At 45.0% G+C, this 20,209-nt stretch overlaps 1 protein-coding gene and 1 non-coding gene across 6 annotated transcripts in view; both read left to right on the forward strand.

Annotated features, from left to right (window-relative positions):
• Positions 1-20,209, forward strand: part of Sash1 (SAM and SH3 domain containing 1) — a 350,942-nt gene that overhangs the window by 246,402 nt on the left and 84,331 nt on the right. For all 5 annotated transcript variants that reach the window (XM_051164247.1, XM_051164248.1, XM_051164245.1 and 2 more), the window contains exons 3-4: positions 14,318-14,368; positions 14,487-14,536. In XM_051164247.1, coding sequence (XP_051020204.1) covers positions 14,318-14,368; positions 14,487-14,536 — 101 coding nt within the window. The remainder of the gene's footprint in view (positions 1-14,317; positions 14,369-14,486; positions 14,537-20,209) is intronic.
• LOC127205458 (small nucleolar RNA SNORA36 family) lies at positions 3,323-3,438 on the forward strand. Its single transcript, XR_007832665.1, has one exon. It is a non-coding gene; the product is annotated as a small nucleolar RNA SNORA36 family (small nucleolar RNA).

Here is a 20,209-nt window from a genome sequence, read left to right on the forward strand (position 1 = left end):
ATGCCCAGAGACCATGTCTGCAGTGAGTCTAACTCCTGCCAAGTTGACAGTCAGTATTAACCATTACAAGACCGAAGGAGTCTCTATCGGTACTGACTGAGCACAGAGACAGGTTGTGCCTACGCAGTGGATGTACCACTATTGACTTATTAAGAGTAACCTGGGTGAGACGGTAATGGTCTTCCTAGCTTGGCTTTGGACTGAGATCAACCAGTGATCCTCTCTCAGACTCCCAAATTTCTGGGACTACCAACATTTGTCAATGTGCCTGGCTTAGAAACGGTTTTCTTATTTTTCCAAAGATTTACTTATTTTTAAATTTGTGTGTGTGTGTGTGTGTGTGTGTGTGTGTGTGTGTGTGTACTGAATGTATGTATGTAGATCCAACATGAGCCTGAAGAAGTTAGAAAATGCTCCAGACTCTCAGGAACTGGAATTATAGGCTATTGTGAGCTGCTATGTGAGTGCTGGGAACCAAACTTGGGACCTATGGAAAAACATAAAATATTCTTAACTGGCGAGCCATCACTCCAGCCCCATGTTTTCTTATTTTTATGATGACAGATATGTTGGGCTTCCACTGGCAGATGAGTTTAGAATTCTTGGGTTTGTGCTTCTACTAGTGTGTGCTTGGCAGCTCAAGAGGTCAGGTAATGATTTTAGTCAATGGTAGTCTCATGTGCCTAGGTTGTCTAGATCATTCTAGAGCCGTCGTTCTTGACCTTCCTAATGCCTCAACCCTTTAATGCAGCCCCTCATGTTGTGGTGACCCCAACCATAACTGATTTTGCTACTGTTATGAATCATAGTGTAAATATCATATCTGTGTTTTCGCATGATCTTAGGTGACCCTTGCAAAGGGGCTGTTCTGGTCGCAAGTGGCTTGTGATCCACGGGTTGAGAACTACAAGTCTGAAGGGACCTGGGTACTTGTTCTCACATGGCTTCCCTCTCTTCTGTGAAACTGCAAGCTCTAGGGACCAGCCTGACTTCTCAGACCCTTGCTCGACACAGGCTTTTCTCCAAAAGGTCCCTATCCTTTGTCACATATCTGAGGTAGAGAACAAGACCCATTAAGCAAAAACTTGAATGAGTTTCATTAAATAAAATACCACACAAAGCTGTTTCCCCGAAAACAGTTGAAGTTCAAGGTGAGTCGTGACCGAGGTTTGACAGAGAACCGTGTGTGCTTGAAGTGCTATCTGAGAGACTAGACAGTACAAGATAAATCCAAAAGGGTCTGGGAGCGTGCTAGCACTTGCCCTGGAGACTTCAAGAACTGAAAAAAATGACGATAATCTTCAGAGAGCCGACAGGACAGAGGACCCTGAGCCAGCATGCTGCTGCATTAAAAGAGATGCCAGGTAGAATGTTGGCAGCTATCGGTGGCTCTGTCATGGGACAAATGTCGTTCTAGAGCGGGGAGGGCAGGGGAGATTACCCTCAAGCCTCTAACCCGCAGGCAATTCATTAAATCTCCCCACACTAATTCACAGGATTCCCTCTAGCAAGAGGAAGCGCTTTGAAAGAGGGAATTAGGGACCTACTCTCATTAATTAAAAATAAACCCTTGATTCTTCCTGAAGCCAGAGAAGCTTTTGTGTAATTATGGTTTGGTAGGTAAACGTGGTACCACATCTGAACCCACGCCCTCTGAGACACTTGGCCTTACTGCCCCAGGGAGGACAGCCAGGCTACAGAGAAGTTGCTTTTGTTCTTGTGGGAGCCATCCCCGAAGCCTCTTGAGCATGTCCTGGGATGGCCACACGTGTTGTGAGTCGCTGGGTATCTGTAAGGGACATCTATGGTCTCTTCCCTGATCTCCTCTGGAATGGCTTGTTTTCAAAAGAACACACAAAACAGAGCAAGCGCTCTGCAGCTTTCTCCAAAGTTTGGCATGGAGTGTAACTTCCTGAGGCTTTTTTTTTTGGGGGGGGGGGTGCCGGGGCAGTGGTAGTACATATCCTCTGTATTCTTTTCAGCACCACCCCATAATCATGAGCATTTTTTGAGGTACCCTCTCTCAATTTGACGACTAATGAATTTACAGTGAGCTGCAGAAGGAGAGGCACTTGGAAGTCCTGCTCAACTGGTAGGGTTTAAAAATAGCCCGTGGATTCTGCCGCGTGGCGCGCCATGTGTGAGATCCCGGATGACATATGTGCTTCATGTCGCAAAGCCCTTCACAAGTGTCACCCAATTAACTGTGTGCCCTCTGACAGGTGGCGGGGCCCCTCTGCGGCTTGCAGAAAAGGAGCCCCTGCTTGCCTGTCACTGGTTCAGGACAGTTTCTTTGGTGGTGGTGGGGTGTGGGGGCTGTCTGAAGAGAGAAGGCACCTTTGCCAGAAATTCTTTTGGGTCTTAAGTAATTACAAAGTTAGTTTTAACATCATGCTTTGCAACCTTCTAGCTTTTGCCAGACAAAATTGGCTATCCTCCTGTCCATCTTGTTTTGTGGTGGTAGAACCCAGGGAATCGCCCAGGCGAGGTGAGCGCTTTACCTTTGAACTTCTTCTGACCAAAAGCCCAAAGTCAGTTAGTTATTGCCCCACCTGCAGGAATGAACACAAAGTGGAGACTGACCCACACTTTGGCGAGGTCTGCTGGAGAGTTTTGACTACAGCTAGTTGGGATCCTCAAGACAGGAGAATGGATCGGAAAAGTGAGTCTACCCCATATGTGGGTATGGCATGCCCACAGTGAGCTGATGATGTTACTTAGCTACTTTTCTGTTACTGTGATAAAACACTTATGATCTAGGCAATCTATAGACTAGGGGGTTATTTTGGCTTGTGGTTCTAGAGGAATCAGAGTTGGTCACCACAGGACAGCATGGCAACAAGTGGCAGGCATGGCGGTGAGCACAAGGAGCATAGCTTACACTGCAAGCACAAAGCAGAGGGAGAAATAACGCTCACTGGGAATGGTACAAGCTGTGAAAACTCAGAGTGTGACATACTTCCTCCAGAAGGCCACACCTCACCAAACAGCGCCACTCACTGGAGACCAAATGTTCAAATGCCCAAGACTCTGGGGAACTTTTTCCACTTTTCTTTTTCATTTAAGATCTATCTATCTATCTATCTATCTATCTTTCTATCTATCTATCTAGTATACAATGTTGTGTCTAGATGTACACCTGCACGCTGGAAGAGGGCACCAGCTCTCATTACAGATGGTTGTGAGCCACTATGTGGTTGCTGGGACTTGAACTCAGGATCTTTGGAAGAGCAGACGGTGCTCTTAACCTCTGAGCCATCTCTCCAGCCCAGCCTTTTCCATTTTCCATTCACACCACCATGATGTCTCTGTAGGTTCCACTCCCTAAAAATTCCGCCTGTTCTGTTAATTAAACTTTGGGGCATTGAAAGTGGCTAAGGGAAAGAAGTGATTGAATAGAGAGTATTAATCTAGTCATATACTTCCTAGTCTACACCAACAAAACAAAACAAAACAAAACAAAATAGCCACCTCCCAGTAGCCATAGCCTGGGGATCAAGTCTTTAACAGAAAGACTTGTTCAGGGTTGTCCATCCAGCCTGAAACAGGCTTGATTTGTGGGTGCAGATCCAGTGGGTGTTCTCAGGGGGAGGCAGGTGCAAGATGAGAAGGAAAATCCTCTGTGGGTGTTTACATAGTATGTGGGGCTTGTGGGGTACACAGAGCCAGCCACCCCACAGGCCTTCGTGGCCATTCTTTCTGTAATTAGAGTAATGGCTCAGCACAGAAAGCAATCACTTTAATATTTTTTCTTTCTTTCTTTCTTTCTTTCTTTTTTTTTACATGTAGCATTTGATTGAAATTATTTAAGAGTGGTTCCTCAGTATATCAGTTCTGTGCTTTTGTTGGCAATGCCCTCCTTTCTGGTGCCCCATGGTGATCTCAGGATAAGTAAGGACAAATGGCTGCTTGTGATCCCTCGCAAAACTCCGGGCACATGTGGTAGAAGATATTTATAGCACACGGTGTGGCGTCTGCTCTCCATGAGTGTGTTCCTGCCATTGTTTTGCTTTGCAGCTTCAGCATACTGCCTTTTTCATGCATTATGAATAAAATCTACAGTGTGAACACCTCATTACTCAACTCTAAATCGATTTATGAATTTTCACTGATAATTACTATGCTCGGCACACTGGCTTTCTGCACCATGATGTCTCCACGCCGACCCCCTTTCTATATTTTAATACTTTTTCTTCATTTGTTCATTCAACTAATTTTTATTAGGTACTTAATCATCACAGGTACTTTGTTAGATCTTGAGACAGTGGTGAATAACTAAACATAAGTACCCTGGCAGCCTTGTTGGCAGGAGAGTGTGATTGTACCCCGACATGGGAGGACCGGACCTGAAAAGATAGGATATAATTTGGGGGCGTTTTCTAATCACCCATTCTAGCTTCCAACTACATCACACAGAGACCTATTAAACTTATTAATAAGCTTTAGGCTTTATAACTTGGCAGATGATGATCTATTTTAGCCTGTCTAAGCCAGTCTTGCCATGTGCCACGTGTTCTGGGTTACTTGCCGTATCGGTTCTGCATGGGCTGCTTCTGTTCCATCAGGTCACTCCTCGTGGAGACATCCTTTTCCTACTTTTTCTTTCTTCTCCCTCTCCCCCTTTCCTCCTTGGTCCTTCCCTGAGACATTCAGACTGAGAAGTCCTGCCTTTTGTCCTCTCTGACCTAGCTGTAGGCTCTCAGCAACTGTATTGACCTACCAGAGATAATTGGGGGAGCAAAGTATGCGCAACATTGATCACTGAATGTGGCAGTGCCCCACATCCGGACTGCAACCAGATCTTGGGGCACAGAAATCAGTATCTGAAGCATATGTAGTACACCAGATGAACCCCAACACTGACCCGGTCCCCAGGGGTCCAAGGAGGCCCAGGGACAAGGTGAAGCTTTTAGTTTTCTCCAAGTTCTGTCAAAAATACACTTTAATCTCGAACTTCCAGTCAGGACCTGTCTTTGCTCACCACTGTGAGGTGCCTGGCGATTCCTCCTTTCCCGTTCTCTGCACTTCTCATAGGGCGCAGCTCTAGAACACTTTTGGCAACATTTGAGGAGGTTGACTTATTATTGCTCTGTCCATAATTTATGGCAAGACCACATTTTCTCTTTAGTACAATAGGCATTTTCATGACTGCTTCAGGGCATCTGTGTGGTGAGGGAAATTTGGCATATTCAAAGAAGAGCCTTCAGAGCAACTCTGTTTAAGGTTTATGGTAGCGCACACCTGTAATCCCAGCACTTGGGAGGCAGAAGCAGGTGGATCACTGTGACTTTGAGGCCAGCCTGGTCTACAGAGCGAGTCCAAGGCAGCCAAGGCTACATAGTAAACCTTGTCTCCAACAGCAGCAGCAATAACAACAATAACAACAACAAGGTTTAACCTCTAAAGTTTATGTTTTCTGGTCCTAGCTTGAGCTTTGTGGCGAAGGTGGGTACTCTCCCAGGATCCTCCTTGTCAGGTTGTATAGAATGAATGAAAAGGTCAAGTGTGAATGCTTTGATTTGCATACATTGTTTTAAAGATCCATGGGGGAAACTATGTCTGGCCTGGAAGTGATTTTTCATCGCTTTGGAAGTTAGGTCTTTAAAAACCGAAACCCAGAGGGGGCTGGAGAAGTGGGCCAGCAGTTAAGAGCACGGCTCTTGTAGAAGACCAGAGCTTGGTTCCCAGCACCATGTCAGGTAGCTTCAGCTCCAGGGGATCTGATGTCCTCTTCTGGCCTGTGTGGACACCCACCTCTGTGCACACATGAGTGCATGTGAAGACACACACACACACACACACACACACCCCAAAACCTTAACAGTAACACTAGAACACCAAATCTGTTTATATCGTGCAAAGCCCTCAGCACTTTGGCTCTCTAACTATGATCCTCCCTGTGTTGCCTTCCTTTTTAAATGGCCACAGTGGTGTTTAGGACAGGGCCAGCCTCCCCATCCTGTTTTCCAGGTGTATTACTCAGGGTTTTGAGACTGCCCCCTGCTTTTATCTGTTGTGCTGTGGACCTAGGAAAAGACCATGTGGGTTCTGCCCTTGGCCGCCATGTCTGAATATGTTTCCTGTTAGTGCTTTTGTGGAGAGTTTCTTTGTTTGCTTTGCCTGGGGGGTGGGGAAGTGCTGTCTGGTAGGGAATATTGTCACAGTGGACGGCTTCCATGCATATTTTCTGTTCATGTCACATGTATCACAGTTTTCTGTACTGTTTAGGTGACTGGGAAGAGATGAGAACATGGTTCTTACACACACACACAGACACACACACACGGGGAGGGGGCGGGAAGTGGACAAGACCATCAAAGGAAAAGGGAGAGAAAGGCAAAATTCTGAGGAAAATCTTGTTTTTGTTTCAGAATTTTAAATTATACAGTACAATACAAATAACATAAGATAGGGGCTGGAGAGATGGCTCAGAGGTTAAGAGCACTGACTGTTCTTCCAGAGGTCCTGAGTTCAATTCCCAGCAACCACGTGGTGGCTCACAACCATCCATAATGTGATCTGATGCCCTCTTCTGGTCCGTAGGTGTACATGCAGGCAGAACACTGTGTACATCATCACCATCATAACAATAAAGATAAATAACATAAGATGAGGTGTGTGTTCGTTTTTGAGGGGCGGATAAGACGGGACCCCATGTAGCTGAGAATTACCTTGTACTTCTTCTTTTTTTTTACCTGGAACTTCTGACGCTCCTGTTTCTATCTCCATAGGGCTGATTGCCACCAAACCTGCATCCTTAAATGACAAATGTTTCACAAAGAACTGTAGAGAAGAAATTAGTTTTCATATAACCAATGGAATTTAAAAAAAAATCTTACCAACAGTGGCATGGATCTGTTAGGTCTGGGTCAACGATAGGAGATTCTAGCAGAGTGTACATGTGTGTATGTACTTTGAACCAGATGCAACATGAGATTGCTGAAAAGAATAACACATAATTTTAATAGATAAAATGTTTTGCTTTATGGTTGGAAAAATAGAATATACACACTGCAAGGGGAAAAATCAGAATTGCTTAAAAAGGGAATAAAAGTTACATTTAAGGTTCCTGCTTGCCCTTCTAACTCAGATATATCTGTGGACTTCTTACTGACAGAAATATATTTATCAGCCAGTATTGAATTTTCTGTGAGTATTTATACATGCATATTTTCATATCTTTATTGCTGTGATTCATTTTTTAACATCATGAGCCTATTTCATACCTGAAGTAATTTTTTTTATTGATTTATCACCCTCCCCCCATGTGTGTGTATAGGAGTACACATGTGTGTGAGCAGAAATCAATGTCTAGATTCTCCTTCCGTGACTTCTAATGCCTTCTATCTTAGATTTTGAGACAGGGTCTCTCACCGAACCAGGACTTCAGTGATTGGCTAGACTAGCTGACCAGCAACCAGCATGCCCTAGGATCCTGCGCCCTTCCTCTCCCCAGGGCTGGATTTACAGATTCACACTGCCATGCTGGGCCTTTAACTTGGGTGCTAGGGATGCAAACCTCTGACCTCATGTTTTCACGGCAAGTGCGTCTCCAGTGGAGCCATCTCCCCAGCTCAAGCAGTCTTCATATATTGAGCCATTTAGTCTGTTAGCATATGTGGCATATCCCTTAGGTGGAAAGTGTGTCATTTTTGTTTTGTGTTTTCACAGTGCTGGGGCTAGAACCCTGGGCCTTACATGTGCTAAACATGGATTCTTCTAGTGAACTACAAACACACACACACACACACACACACACACACACACACACACACACACACACAGAGAGAGAGAGAGAGAGAGAGAGAGAGAGAGAGACAGACAGACAGACAGACAGACAGACAGGCAGAGAGACAGACAGACAGACAGGCACATACATATTCAGACAGACAGACAAGCAGAGAGACAGACAGACAGGCAGGCAGGCAGAGAGACAGACAGACAAACACAGACATAGACACAGACAGACTTCCTCTAGGCAATGTAGTGAAGTAGGGTTTTCGGACAAGAATCTCTCTCCCTGGTGGAGCAGCAATGCCCTGGCTGAGTGGTACCCACAGTTACTGATGCTCAGTGAACGTCACATATGTTATAATAGTTACTTTCCCCCACCACTTTGATCAACTAACTACCTGACTGTCTTAGTTACTTTCTCAGTTTTGTGATAAATACTCTGACCAAAGCAACTTACGAGAGAAAGGGCTAATTTTGGCTGACACTTCCAGAGAAGACGGAGTGCATCATGGCAATGATGGGCTGAAAGCAGTGCTGAGAGGTCATCCCATCCAGCAGGCTGGAAGCCGAGAGCAAACAGGAGGTGGGGCCTGGCCCCAGTGACATACTTCACCCCCTCCTAAATGTGCCACAACCTTCCCAAAGTGCACCACCAGCTGGGGGCCAAATGTTCAAACACATGAGTCTGTAGGAAAAGATCAAACACAAACTACAACAGCAACAACAACAAAAAAAAAGTAAGGGTGGACGGACGTTAAGAGGTGATACGGTCTACCATGACAGGAGGCATGACAGGAGGCATGGCAGGGGAACGGGAGACCTCTATACTGTTATCTATTGACTGAGAAATGAGAGTGCCCAGCTGCCTCCTGCACCCCTCCCCCGACTTTATCAAGCAGGAGACCCCCAGCCCATTCAGGACACTTAGTTAAACCTCTCTGTAAGTATCCTCAAAGACATACCCCGAGTTGTGTCTCCTAGGTCATTTCAAATCCAGTCACACAGACAAAGATTGACCACCCATTAACAAGCCGTAGGATTGCGGATTGTCCTGACAGAGCCTACCTCTGCTTCCTGTCTGGGCTGCCGCATGGGCAAACATGCGTAACGCAGTGGGGAGTTTGGGTTTGGGCTGGGTGGGCGACCTCTGTCCTGGTTATATGGTGCTACCCTCCTTCCTTCCCCACTGTATCAGTTAGTACAACAGAGAGTTTAGGGTTGGAGAGCGAAACGTTGGCCTCGTGGCTGTGAAGGCACGAACAAGACCTTGACAAATGGCTGCTGCTGCGCAGTGAGAGTAGATTTATGTTTAGACCAGAGTAAACCATGCATCCAGGTAATAATTTTGAGCAATGAAGTAAGTTTGCTACAGGAATCGTTAAAGAAACAGATAAATCATAGTAATTTCAACACGGCACTTTTGCCATTCAATAAATGGGTATTTTAAATTTCATTTGCTTTTGAACTAAGTTCAATAATTTATAGAGTAAGTCATTCAAAGATTAATGCTCAGGAGGGAAGAAAATCACCACACAAGAACAGAAACATATCATTTATGTATATTACATTGGAGCCTTCCCTGCCTGTTTCCATTATAAATCCGATCTTGCAAGCGTGTATTATAAAAAGTTTGCCATGGGCTAAAGTTTGACATTTGTCTCAACCTCCTGAGACTCTGGGTTTTTGTTTTTTTGTTTTGTTTTAAATTTGATTTTCTTTCTTAACTAATATAACAGCTAGTTATGGGTTGTTTTCCCTCAGATGTACGTGTGTGTGTGTGCATGTTTGTGTGTTTGCATCCATATGTTTGTATGTGTACACAAGTGTACATGCAGGTATTCCTGCATGTGTGTGCATGTGGAGGTCAGAAAACAATGTTGGCTGTTTTTTTCAGTTACTCTCCTTTACCTTGTGTGTGTGTGTGTGTGTGTGTGTGTGTGTGTCCACACTCAAATGTTTGTATGTGTGCACATGTGTACATGCAGGCATTCCTGCATGTGTGTGCATATGGAGGCCAGAAGACGATGTTGGGTGTTGTCTTCAGTTACTCTCCTTTACCTTAATGTGCGTGTGTGTGTGTGTGTGTGTGTGTGTGTGTGTGTGTGTGTGTGTGTTTGCTCACACATGTGGGTATGAAGGCCAGGTGTTGACACTGCATATCATCTTGTAGACTTACTAAACCTGAGAGTCAGGAGTAGTTGTATTTAAGTCTTCATATGCAAAGCTTCTTTGTTTGTTGGTTTGGTTTTTCAAGACAGGGTTTCTCTGTGTAGCCTTGGGTGTCCTGGACTCACTTTGTAGACAAGGCTGGCCTCAAACTCACAGAGATCCGCCTACCTCTGCCTCCCAAGTGCTGGGATTACAGGCGTGCACTACCATGCCCAAATTACGCAGAGCTTGTCCATGTGAACAGGTCTATTACAGTTTTTATGTCTGTGTATGTGTGTGCGTGAGCATACAGACGGCACTCAGGGAGCTGTCAGGAGACAACTTGAGGAGTTGGTTCTCTCCGACTACCATGAGGGTCTCAGGGACTGGACTCAGGTTGTCAGGCTCGGCCACAAGCGCTCTTACCCACTGAGTTTACCACTATCAGCTCCTGGGCTCCCTGTGTGAAGCCAGCATACCAGCAAGAGCACGTGGCGGTCTGCATTTCCCTCGTGTCGCACCGAGTGAGCCGTGGAGCCTGGTTTTTCCACCTCCTTCCTGTGGCCCTTGTGGAGGAGGCGGAGTCGGCCCTGAGCCACGCTGGTGGGTGTTTGCTGTTCTTCCCTTCTGTCTTGGAACAGCACAGTGTTTTATCCCTCCTGCCTTTCCAGCTGGAAAGTTCATTTGGCAGCAAAAAGGGACAGAGAAATGTGAATTTCCACAAGAACTCGGAAACAGCTGGAGAGAGGGACAGGGCATGAAAGCTATTTTCCAGGACCTTATTTCTGCCCTCAGATGGGTTTGTGGTCTGGTGTATAGTATTGAAGGCTAGGACACATTAGAACGAAATATATTCATTTATGGTCAATGCCTCAGCATTACATTTGACCCATGTGCTGTACATGTATACACGTGCACACCTAGACAAGCAGGTGGAAGTACGTACGTGCGTAGCTGTTGATTTTTGGCAAGCAACTGGTTTTGTCTTGGGCTGTGTGTATTTGCAAATAGTATTTTTCGCTTACAAAAATGCACTTTAAACTTGAAAGTTCTCCAAGTATTCTTTCCAAAGCTTAAGTATCTGGTTTCCAGATAGAGCTGTAGGCACCAGGGATGCTGACTGCACCAGGATCTACACAGGACCAGTTGGACTTTGAACATAGCTCTGACATGTTAGAAACACTGTGAGCAACACTACCTTGTAAAAAAGTAACGTGTCAGGTTTGTTGCAGAAATATATTATGGACAAATGGCTAGAATAAAAATCCAAGAGGATGGGCTGGGAATATGGCTTAGTGGGTAGAGTGCTTCCAGTGAGAACCTGGTAGCCTGGCTACAATCCCTGGAACCCACAGGAAAAGGCGAGAACCTGTTGCCAAAGTTGTGCTTTCCCCTCCACAAACACTTTGTGTGAAACACTCACACTCCTCCTGTCGTCATCGTTGGCGTCATCATCATCATCCATTGTTTTTAAACATATATAACTTTAAATATAACACACACACACACACACACACACACACACACACACACACACACACACACACACACACACACACCAAAACCAGATCCTTAAGGGCAGTGGAGTTCTATGAGGCTTCATAAGCAATGGGCTGAGTGAACAGCCGTTAAGACGTTTTTTTTCCTCATTCAGGCTGTTTAAACACAATTGTCTTCTCAGCTTTACTCAATTCTGGCACATTCGTTGTTTTCCTTGTGGCAAAAACAAAACAAGCCCGCATAGTGTGCAGCCCACCCTCCTTCTGGTTTCAATGTTTGCAGGACAGCACCACCCACCACATGCAGTGCTGAGCAGCGGGTTCCCAGAACCCACCTCTGTATCCCATGAGAAAGCACGCTGATGGTGACAGGCTGCTCTTGGACTCTGATTCCTGCTACATCTTTACATCTCTAGCTCTCCTTGGAACTGCCCTTATTTCTGTGCTGCCTTTCTCCTTCCTCAGAGCTTCTCTGGTGGTGGTTTGTGATTGTGCTAATCATGACCCATACTAAACTTGGGAACCAGACGCCCATGAGGACGCATCTCTGGACATGGCTGTGACCTGTCCACTCCCTAGATGTTCGCTGAGGTGAACACAATAGCTCCTAAATTCAAAATGTAGCCCTGAAGACTATAACCGTGGTTAGAGCTACCGCAATATGATTGTTGAAGACGTTGAAGTCATTCTGTAGTTTACGCTATAGACTGCTTCTGTCATGTGTGTCCATCAGCTTACAACAAGTTCGCTGGGGGTGAGTACTGGAGTTTTGCGTAAGCATAGTCTGAGAACTTGCATTCTGGCAACTCTGACACACTAGGCTCAGCTGTTTATCTGCAGCGTGCTAACTGTAGAGGTCATGATCCCACAGGAGGTTGATTCGACGTGGCCGTGTTAGGAGGAGGAGGAACAGATAAAGGTGGGAGAAGAGAGAGCTTTCCAGTGCCCTTAGTCCACCTTCTGAGTGACCTTGAAAAGATAGTTTCAAAATGCCAGTGCTGCCCAGTTGGTCTCTCTTAGCTGCAGGGGGCTGAGGTTTGCTAAGAACTCAGGTTTTCTTACAAATCAAAGGTTCAAATATATTTTTCTAAAAGCAAGTATGTGTGTGTGTTCTAACAGTAACTGGAGTTTTAGGGCAAGAATCTGGCTCCAGCAGTCTCAGTAGGTTAGTCTCATCTCAATATGTCTTAAAAAGCAAACAGAGAAATGTTAATCAGTGTAGCCACATTGGGTAGAACAGATAAGGGTCCCGTGACTCCCAAATCCATCTTTAGGGTACTGACATTTGCTTTGGGGAGATTAGAGGTCTGCATAGGTGGGCAGCCCCGGTCACTTCTTGGCCACTGCCTCAGTTCTGGGAGGGTGGTCTGAAGATGTTTGAGTGTCGTGACAGAAGAGACAGGAACTAGTCCCTGAAAGATGAACACTCCTACTCTAGGGTGTGGCCTCTCCATTATGGATAATTGTCCTCATCTGTTCTAAGAATACAAGGTGACTACAGGTTTAGGACAATGACCTAACTTTATGCCCTACTGCTGAAGTAAAGGGGACAGACAGGTGTACGATGAAGGCAGAAGTGTCAGCCATTTGGTAATGGTGGCCCAGGTGAATGGTCAATGGTTTTTGGCAGAAGCAGCTTCTAAGTGTGTGCCTCGGAGCTGCCCCTTAGTGGACCTGCCTTGGATAAGACCTTTGCTTACACATGTGTTGACTTGGAATTAGTCTTTTAAAAACAAAACAAAAAGCAAACACACCAGTGTGTGGCTCTGTTCCGTGGATGGCTTTTGTCTTCTTATAATTACATCCAAATGTTTCCTTCGTTTTTGCACTTAAACCACCAAAGCTCATCTCAGCCCATTGTTTGCATCCCATGAAACTCATTTCTCTCTCCTTTTTGTTTTACAAAAGGGAAACACACCCTTTACTATAAACTGAGGGTGTTATAGGACATGGTTTTTATCTCTAAAATGGATTCCTCTGTCCTTGTGATTTAATGTTCCTCAATAAACTCGTAGCGTCCTGCATTTTTACATCATCCATCTCCTGCAAGCTGAGAGCTCTTATAAATTTTCAAGCAGGCCAGTTCATTTGTATTATATATGGTGATTATTTTTAAAGGCTGAAATAATATCCAGCTAGTCTTCCCATATTTTTTTTTTTCTTGGTTTTTCAAGACAGAGTTTCTCTGTGTCGCCCTGGTTGTCCTGGACTCACTTTGTAGACGAGGCTGGCCTCAAACTCACAGCGATCCACCTGCCTCTGCCTCCCCAAGTGCTGGTGTTACAGGTGTTCCAGCTTTCTAACACACATTTACAAGAAGCCTTACATTACTGAATCCTTTGAATACATTTAGAATTTCAAAATCAGCTTGGGAGCTGCCAAGATGGCTGTCCCAGCAGGTAAGAGCACTTGCTACCAAACCTGGCATCCTGACTTTAATCCTGGGAGCCCCCATGGTGGAAGGTGTGAATTGACTCCTACAAGATGACCTCTGACCTCCACATGCTTGCCGGGACACCAGTGCGGCCCCCCTCCCCCAACAAATATAGACAAATGTAAAATAATCAGTCTGGGACTGCACTGTTATTTAAAAAAATTAACTTCAACAGCTGCAGTAAAGCCAATGGTCAGTGATCAGTGTAACCAGAGACCCTTTTCACCAGAAACTGTCCCTTTAGTCGATTGGTGCTTGTGTGTAGTAGAACCGTGAGCAATGTATAGAGATGAAGTTTGGGAAACAGTTCAGTTCTAGTAGACCTGCACTTCCATTTGAAAAGCACTTCAGGTTTTCCAGAACACCGTTTATCTCCTCCATCTCCTCCCACCATACAGCGGAGCATTCCCCAAATCCTCCCATCTCCTCTTACACATCTATTTATCTTTCTGTGCGTGCCACGTTTGGGACTCTCATTAAAGCTGCATCTGTTCTCTTTTAGGAGAAACCCGATGCCAGCCCCACGTCACTTCAGCTGCGGTCCCAGATCGAAGTAAGCACAGCCACTTTCATCCTTTAGTTTTGCTTCTGCCCTTCCTTTTAAGTGATACTCTGTAGCAATCAGACTCCACTCGCCCATGCTGACACCGAGAACCTTCTCTCTCTTCTAGGAGTCCCTAGGCTTCTGCAGCGCCGTGTCAACACCAGAGGTGGAAAGAAAGTAAGTCATTCTCCTTCTGCCCGGGTCTGAGCGTCCAGGAAGGCGTCAGGGTGGGGGCTGGATGGGACGATCTTTAGCATCGTCTGTGTGGTTGCACCTACCAAAGTGGGCTTCGCAGTCCAGCTGGAGATGCGGCTTTTCAGCAGGGTTATTAATTTTGCATAGCTGGTTGGGAGGGAGCCTCAAATAAACACCTGGAACTAAGAGAAAGGGCAGGTAAGTCAACAGGGATAAGTTTTCATCTTTTAATAGAGGAGGAAATACAAGAAGGAACCAAGTACAAAAATAAAATAAATTCTGACTAAAGCAATGATTTTTGGAGGTCCTCCCCTCGCATACCTCATTTGGGTATGCCACTTCAAAACAAACATGTGATGTGTGTGCCAGAGGCTGGCATACACACATGAACCATTCCTGTTCAAGGACTATTTTTGTTTTCTTGTTCTAACCTAGACTCTGTAATTTTTCTTCTCATATATGTTCAGTGTTTCTTTTAGACAACTTAAAAAACAGATGTCTTTATCTATATGCTGTCCCTTTTCTGCCTTATTCCATTGTAATCCTGCTAGAATGTTCGATGTATGATTCTCCCCCCCACCCACCCCCCCACCCCCCAGGTAAAGAGATTTAAAGAAAGTCCTCGTCTCTAAGCAGACACTTCCTCTGGCCCAGAGCCACTTGTCCTGGTTTGTGCCAGGAGAGGCAGAGAAGTGGTTTAGGAGTGAAGTATTTTAGGAATGAGAAGCACACGCTGGGCGAGTGTGTGTGTGCTTTACAGCCCGCTCGGCCTAATCCAGCCACGTGTGTGCTGCTGGCAGAGGCGGCAGCATCTAGGAGTGAACGCCGCTTTACCAAAAGGCTGCCGTTCTGAACCTGAGGGCCTTCAAAGGCTTTGGGCCAAGGGTAAAGACTACCATTAAAACCAAAGAGCCAATGAAAAGCAAAGGTTAGAGGGCAAATGTACACACTATATAGGAATCTCTTGTTTGAGCTGACTTATATCCAGGGTCCCAGTCCTGTCGAGCATGAAGAGCCGAGAGTGTCTCTGCACACCGACTTTGAACTTGGAGGTTCAGAAGTGTTGGTGAAGCAATGAGAACAGGGCCTGTGGGTTCCCTTGACCTACTGCATCACTTGGGTATGATGTAGGCAGATTCCTTCAGGTAACAAGAGATGCTCCTTTTTCCTGGGGTGGGAGGGAAGTGACTCACCCAGTTTGGATTAGCCTGGGTTAAGCTGGGTCCACTCCTTTCCCTTAGTGGTAGCGAGTCATGTTTTCTGTGTTTGTATTCTTTCCTTCGAAACATGGTGTGACTCCTGTGGCCAAGGACGAGACTGATGGACTCCTCTGAGGTTAACAAGGAATTTGCACCACACACACTGTTGACAAACAACCCCATGCCCCACCCCTCATCCCCCCATCTCCCCACCTGGGTGGTACTGCTGTTTTGCTTCTGTTCTTTCAATTGGTTCAGGTTTAAGTATTTCTAAGCATTTTGAACTTTTTAAAATATTTTATTCATTTCGCTAGTAATGTTTCTTAACAATTATAGCATTCCTTCTTAACCCCAAAACAAAGCTTTCCTTTAGACTCAGCACTTACTCACATGTGTGTGCTCTTTTGTTCTCTCTCTCTCTCTCTCTCTCTTTCTCCTCCCCCCTAAATACACACACAGAGTTGCTGAGCCATCTGAGAGTAAGTTGCACACATCACAGACTGAACCCCTCGAGTCCTTTGGCATGTATTTCTTGAGCACAAAGACAGTCTCTGACAGAACCACGGGATTTGTCAACAAGAAAACTTAAAAAGAGTTCTTCTAACTTGCAGTTCAGCTTTCTCTCATTGTCCCAATGCTGTCTCTTATAGCATTCTTTTTTCAATCTAATTCTTTAAAAAAACATAACCACAAACAAACAAACAAAAACTTGTGGCATTTTCATTGTCTGAAAGAGTTTCTCAGTCTTTTGTGACCTGGCCATTTTTACAGAGTACCCTAGTTGTTGCTGTTGTTTTGGTTTTTTGTTGTTGTTGGTTGGTTGGTTGGCTGGCTTTTCGAGACAGTGTTTCTCTGTGTAGCTTTGACCGTCCTAGACTGGCTTTGTAGACAAGGCTGGCCTCGAACTCACAGAGATCTGCCTGCCTCTGCTTCCCAAGTGCTGGGATTAAAGGCGTGTGCTGCCACCACCCGGCTGGTCTAGTTGTTTTATGTTAGTGCTTTCTTGTGCCTTTTCTTTTCCATTACCTCAGGAGCTTCGTGCTGCTGCTAATCCCATGGTTGCTGATAATGAATTTTGATGATTTGTTTATTATGGTATCTGTCAGGTTTGCTCTGGGAAATCATGTTGGGTTTTTTTGTTTGTTTTTTGTTTTGTTTTGTTTTGTTTTCCTATTTGAAACTCTTTGGGGCTTGCTCCTCATCAAACTTTTACCAGGTTTTAAGATTCTGCAATTCTTCCGGAGTCAATTTTTAACACAATGGCTATAAAGTAGAAAACACTTATTAGTTGATAATTATTTTTAGATTAAAATCTTTTAAGAGATTTCAGGTTTTGTCTTGTCTTTAAAGATGAGCCATCGCTCTGAAATTTCTTAAGTCAGATATAGTTAGAACAGATTTAATGCACGGCTTACTTTGAAAAGTTACTCATTGGGCTTTAAAGTGCCCAATGTTCAACTGGAAAATCCCTTGATTCCCTCCTACCTGAACGCTGGCTGGCACCTTGGCAGTTGTTCATTGAGGGTGTGGAAGATGGCCCGGAAAACCAGTTGGTTGTGTCTGGTTAGTGTCCTCTGAGTGGCTGCCAACCCAAACCCTACTCCACTCAGTGTTGCTTTATGGGTAGAAATGGTCTTCTGCTTTTTATTCCAAAAGTAAGAGATCTTAGTAAACAAAGGGAGACATGGCCTAAGGCAGTCTTTCCGTGGGGGCTGGGCTCAGGGGCCACAGATTAGAGCATCCTTCTACCTTCTGGATCCAGTGTTCCCCTGTTGCCTCTGGGACAAAGCTATGCTAAGACAGGGATCTGACACTGGATTATGATGCTAGGCCTGTTTCCTAAAAACAACAACAACAGCACAACCCCAGAACTTTTTCCAGGAGTACTTTACGCTTGACAGTGTTTAAAGTCTTAAGTTCCAGGAAGTTAACTTGGGCCAAGGGATGGGGTGTGGTGAGTCTGGCATAGAGAGGACAAGAAATGAGGAATCCTGACACACCTGGCATCGCATTGATGGCCCTGCCTGGTTTGGCTGTAAGCTTCCAGGCTCCAGGCTACTTGGCCTACACAATATAAAATCAAAGGGGAAAGACAGACAAGGAGGTAGGTCAGTGGGAAGGGAGCCGGGATCCTCCCACTGCATCGCCACTCTGACAAACACCCTTATTCATCCTGGTTTTCAGCAGGGTGGTTCTTGTTTGGTTTTGCTTGTGGTGTGGCATGTGCTCCAGCAGACCTGTCAGTGAGCCGATGGCCAGCCACATCCTCCTTCTCTTGGGCCATATGCTTTCACTAAGAAGATGCCTGAGGGAGCAAAGGAGCTTTCATTTAAGTCCTTTCTTTTCACAATGATCTGCATTACCTACTGATATGACATAGTATCCACACCTTGGCCCCCATCTTGGATTGGTGTTTGGTGCCTTGAACGGTGAATATGAGCTAAATTTCTTGTTAGCAGCTATTCTCAAAGATACCTGAAAAGAAGCGAAGCCTTTCCTTCTTTCCTTTTATTTTTCTTGGCTAGGATATATCTTTATGTCAGTGAGGAATACGTTAACTGTGACAATCAGGAATGCTGACACATACATAATACCAGTTTCATTAGATCCATTTTTCCCCCTATTCATATACTTAGGATTAGCTCTGTGACTCAGCAGGTTTTTAGGAACCCAGGCTGTGGTTTCTGTTCTCTCTGTCTCTCTGACTGTCTCTCTGTCTCTATCTGTCTGTCTGTCTCTCTCTACTGAGAGTGGTGGTTGGGGACCTCAAAGTGGCTGCTACATCTTTGGAAATACAGTGAAGTGGGATGTCAAAGGCACACCTTTAAAAAAGTTTACCTAGAAGCTCCTCCCACAGCATTCCTGTTTCTACTTTGTTTCTTCATACAGCAGCTGTTTACTAAGTTGGCACAGACGCCACACAGTGTTCTGGGTGCTAAAATATAGTCATGCCCAGACAGATAGCTCATAGCTCACATTTAAAGGGAGAGAGAGCTATAGGGAACACACACACACACACACACACACACACACACACACACACACACACACCTCGTAGTTGAAATGTTGGTATGGACAAAAGCAAAGAGTTCAGTGATTTGAGGCACTGGCTTTGGTGGCAGGTAGACTAAGTGTGCTGTGTGAGGAGAGCCCATGATGTGCTTCGATTACCATGAATCCTACCTCCACTGGCCTAGACTGAGACCCTCTGATACCATGAGCCAAAATATATAACCCCTGGAGAAAAGAATTGGGTTACTCAATTGCTGAGTCGAAAGAAAGTTTTGATAGCTGAACACATCTTTGCTCTGAACAGAATCATCATCATCATCTTCATCTTCTTTTTCTTCTTCTTCATTTGTTCACTTCACATCTCGATTATAGCCAGAATATTATTCTTAAAAGAGAAAGAGATTTGTCAATTGGGAGGAAATTAGTATTTTCCATAAGGTCTGATGTTTCATTTGTGTTCTATACACACATATAAGATTGGTCTGAAGTGAGCCAGATGCCTAGCAGTAATGCCAGGATTCTCTATTTAGTACTTTCAAGGAACCCATGAAGCCTGTCTCTGGAGCCATCTAGTTGTTTCTTTTCTGTGTAGAGATGTTTTCATAGAGTTGGTTCATATGGAGTGCACATTGGAAAAGAAAAAAAGTAAGAATATGTGCTTTAGGCTTTATCATCTACTGAGAATGATTCCAGGCACCTAAACAGAACCTACAATGCCTTTCCTGTGATGCTCCATCCATTACTGCCCCTTATTCGTAAACACAGAAAATGAAACACAGAGAGGCCATTAAATTGCTCAAAGCCACACAGCCACTCAGCATTAGAACCCAGTGTTACATCCCAGTTAAAATGGCTGAGCTTCTTTGCTGAGCCTTGTAATTCCAAACTCTTTACAATTGTGTGACTTCTGGAAACACAGAGGTTAGGGGTTGCCATGGTAAACCATCAGCCATCAGCCTGACTGGATGTAGATCGCCATGAAAACACACTTGGGGAGCTGGTGATTTAGAAAGGCTTGGCAGGAGGGAAGACCCACTTTAAATGTGAGTGTCACCACCCTAGGGGCTGAGATCCCAATTTGAATACCCAGGTGAGTACCAGCATCCATCTCTGTCTGCCTCCTGGCTGAGGACATACTTGACTGGCCTCCTCATGTTCCTGCTTCATTGCTTGAACCTTGAGCCAAAGTAAAAATCTTTCTTCCTTTATTGTTTTATGTCAGGTGTTTAGTCACAATGAGAAAAAGAAGGAAGATGGGCAGATGGGTTTATTAGCATTAGATAAACAGCAGTTAAAACCTACACTTTACTGCTACTGGAAACAGGCGCCAGGGCGTCTCTCGCCGAGATCTAAGCTAGGCCTTAGTCACTTATTTATCTACCAAGGCAAGAAAGTCTGAAATAAATCGCAAAGCTTCACCGTCGCCGATATTTATAACTTGTTT

This window comes from Acomys russatus, chromosome 21 (assembly GCF_903995435.1).
Source record: "Acomys russatus chromosome 21, mAcoRus1.1, whole genome shotgun sequence".
Classification (NCBI taxonomy): Eukaryota; Metazoa; Chordata; class Mammalia; order Rodentia; family Muridae; genus Acomys; species Acomys russatus.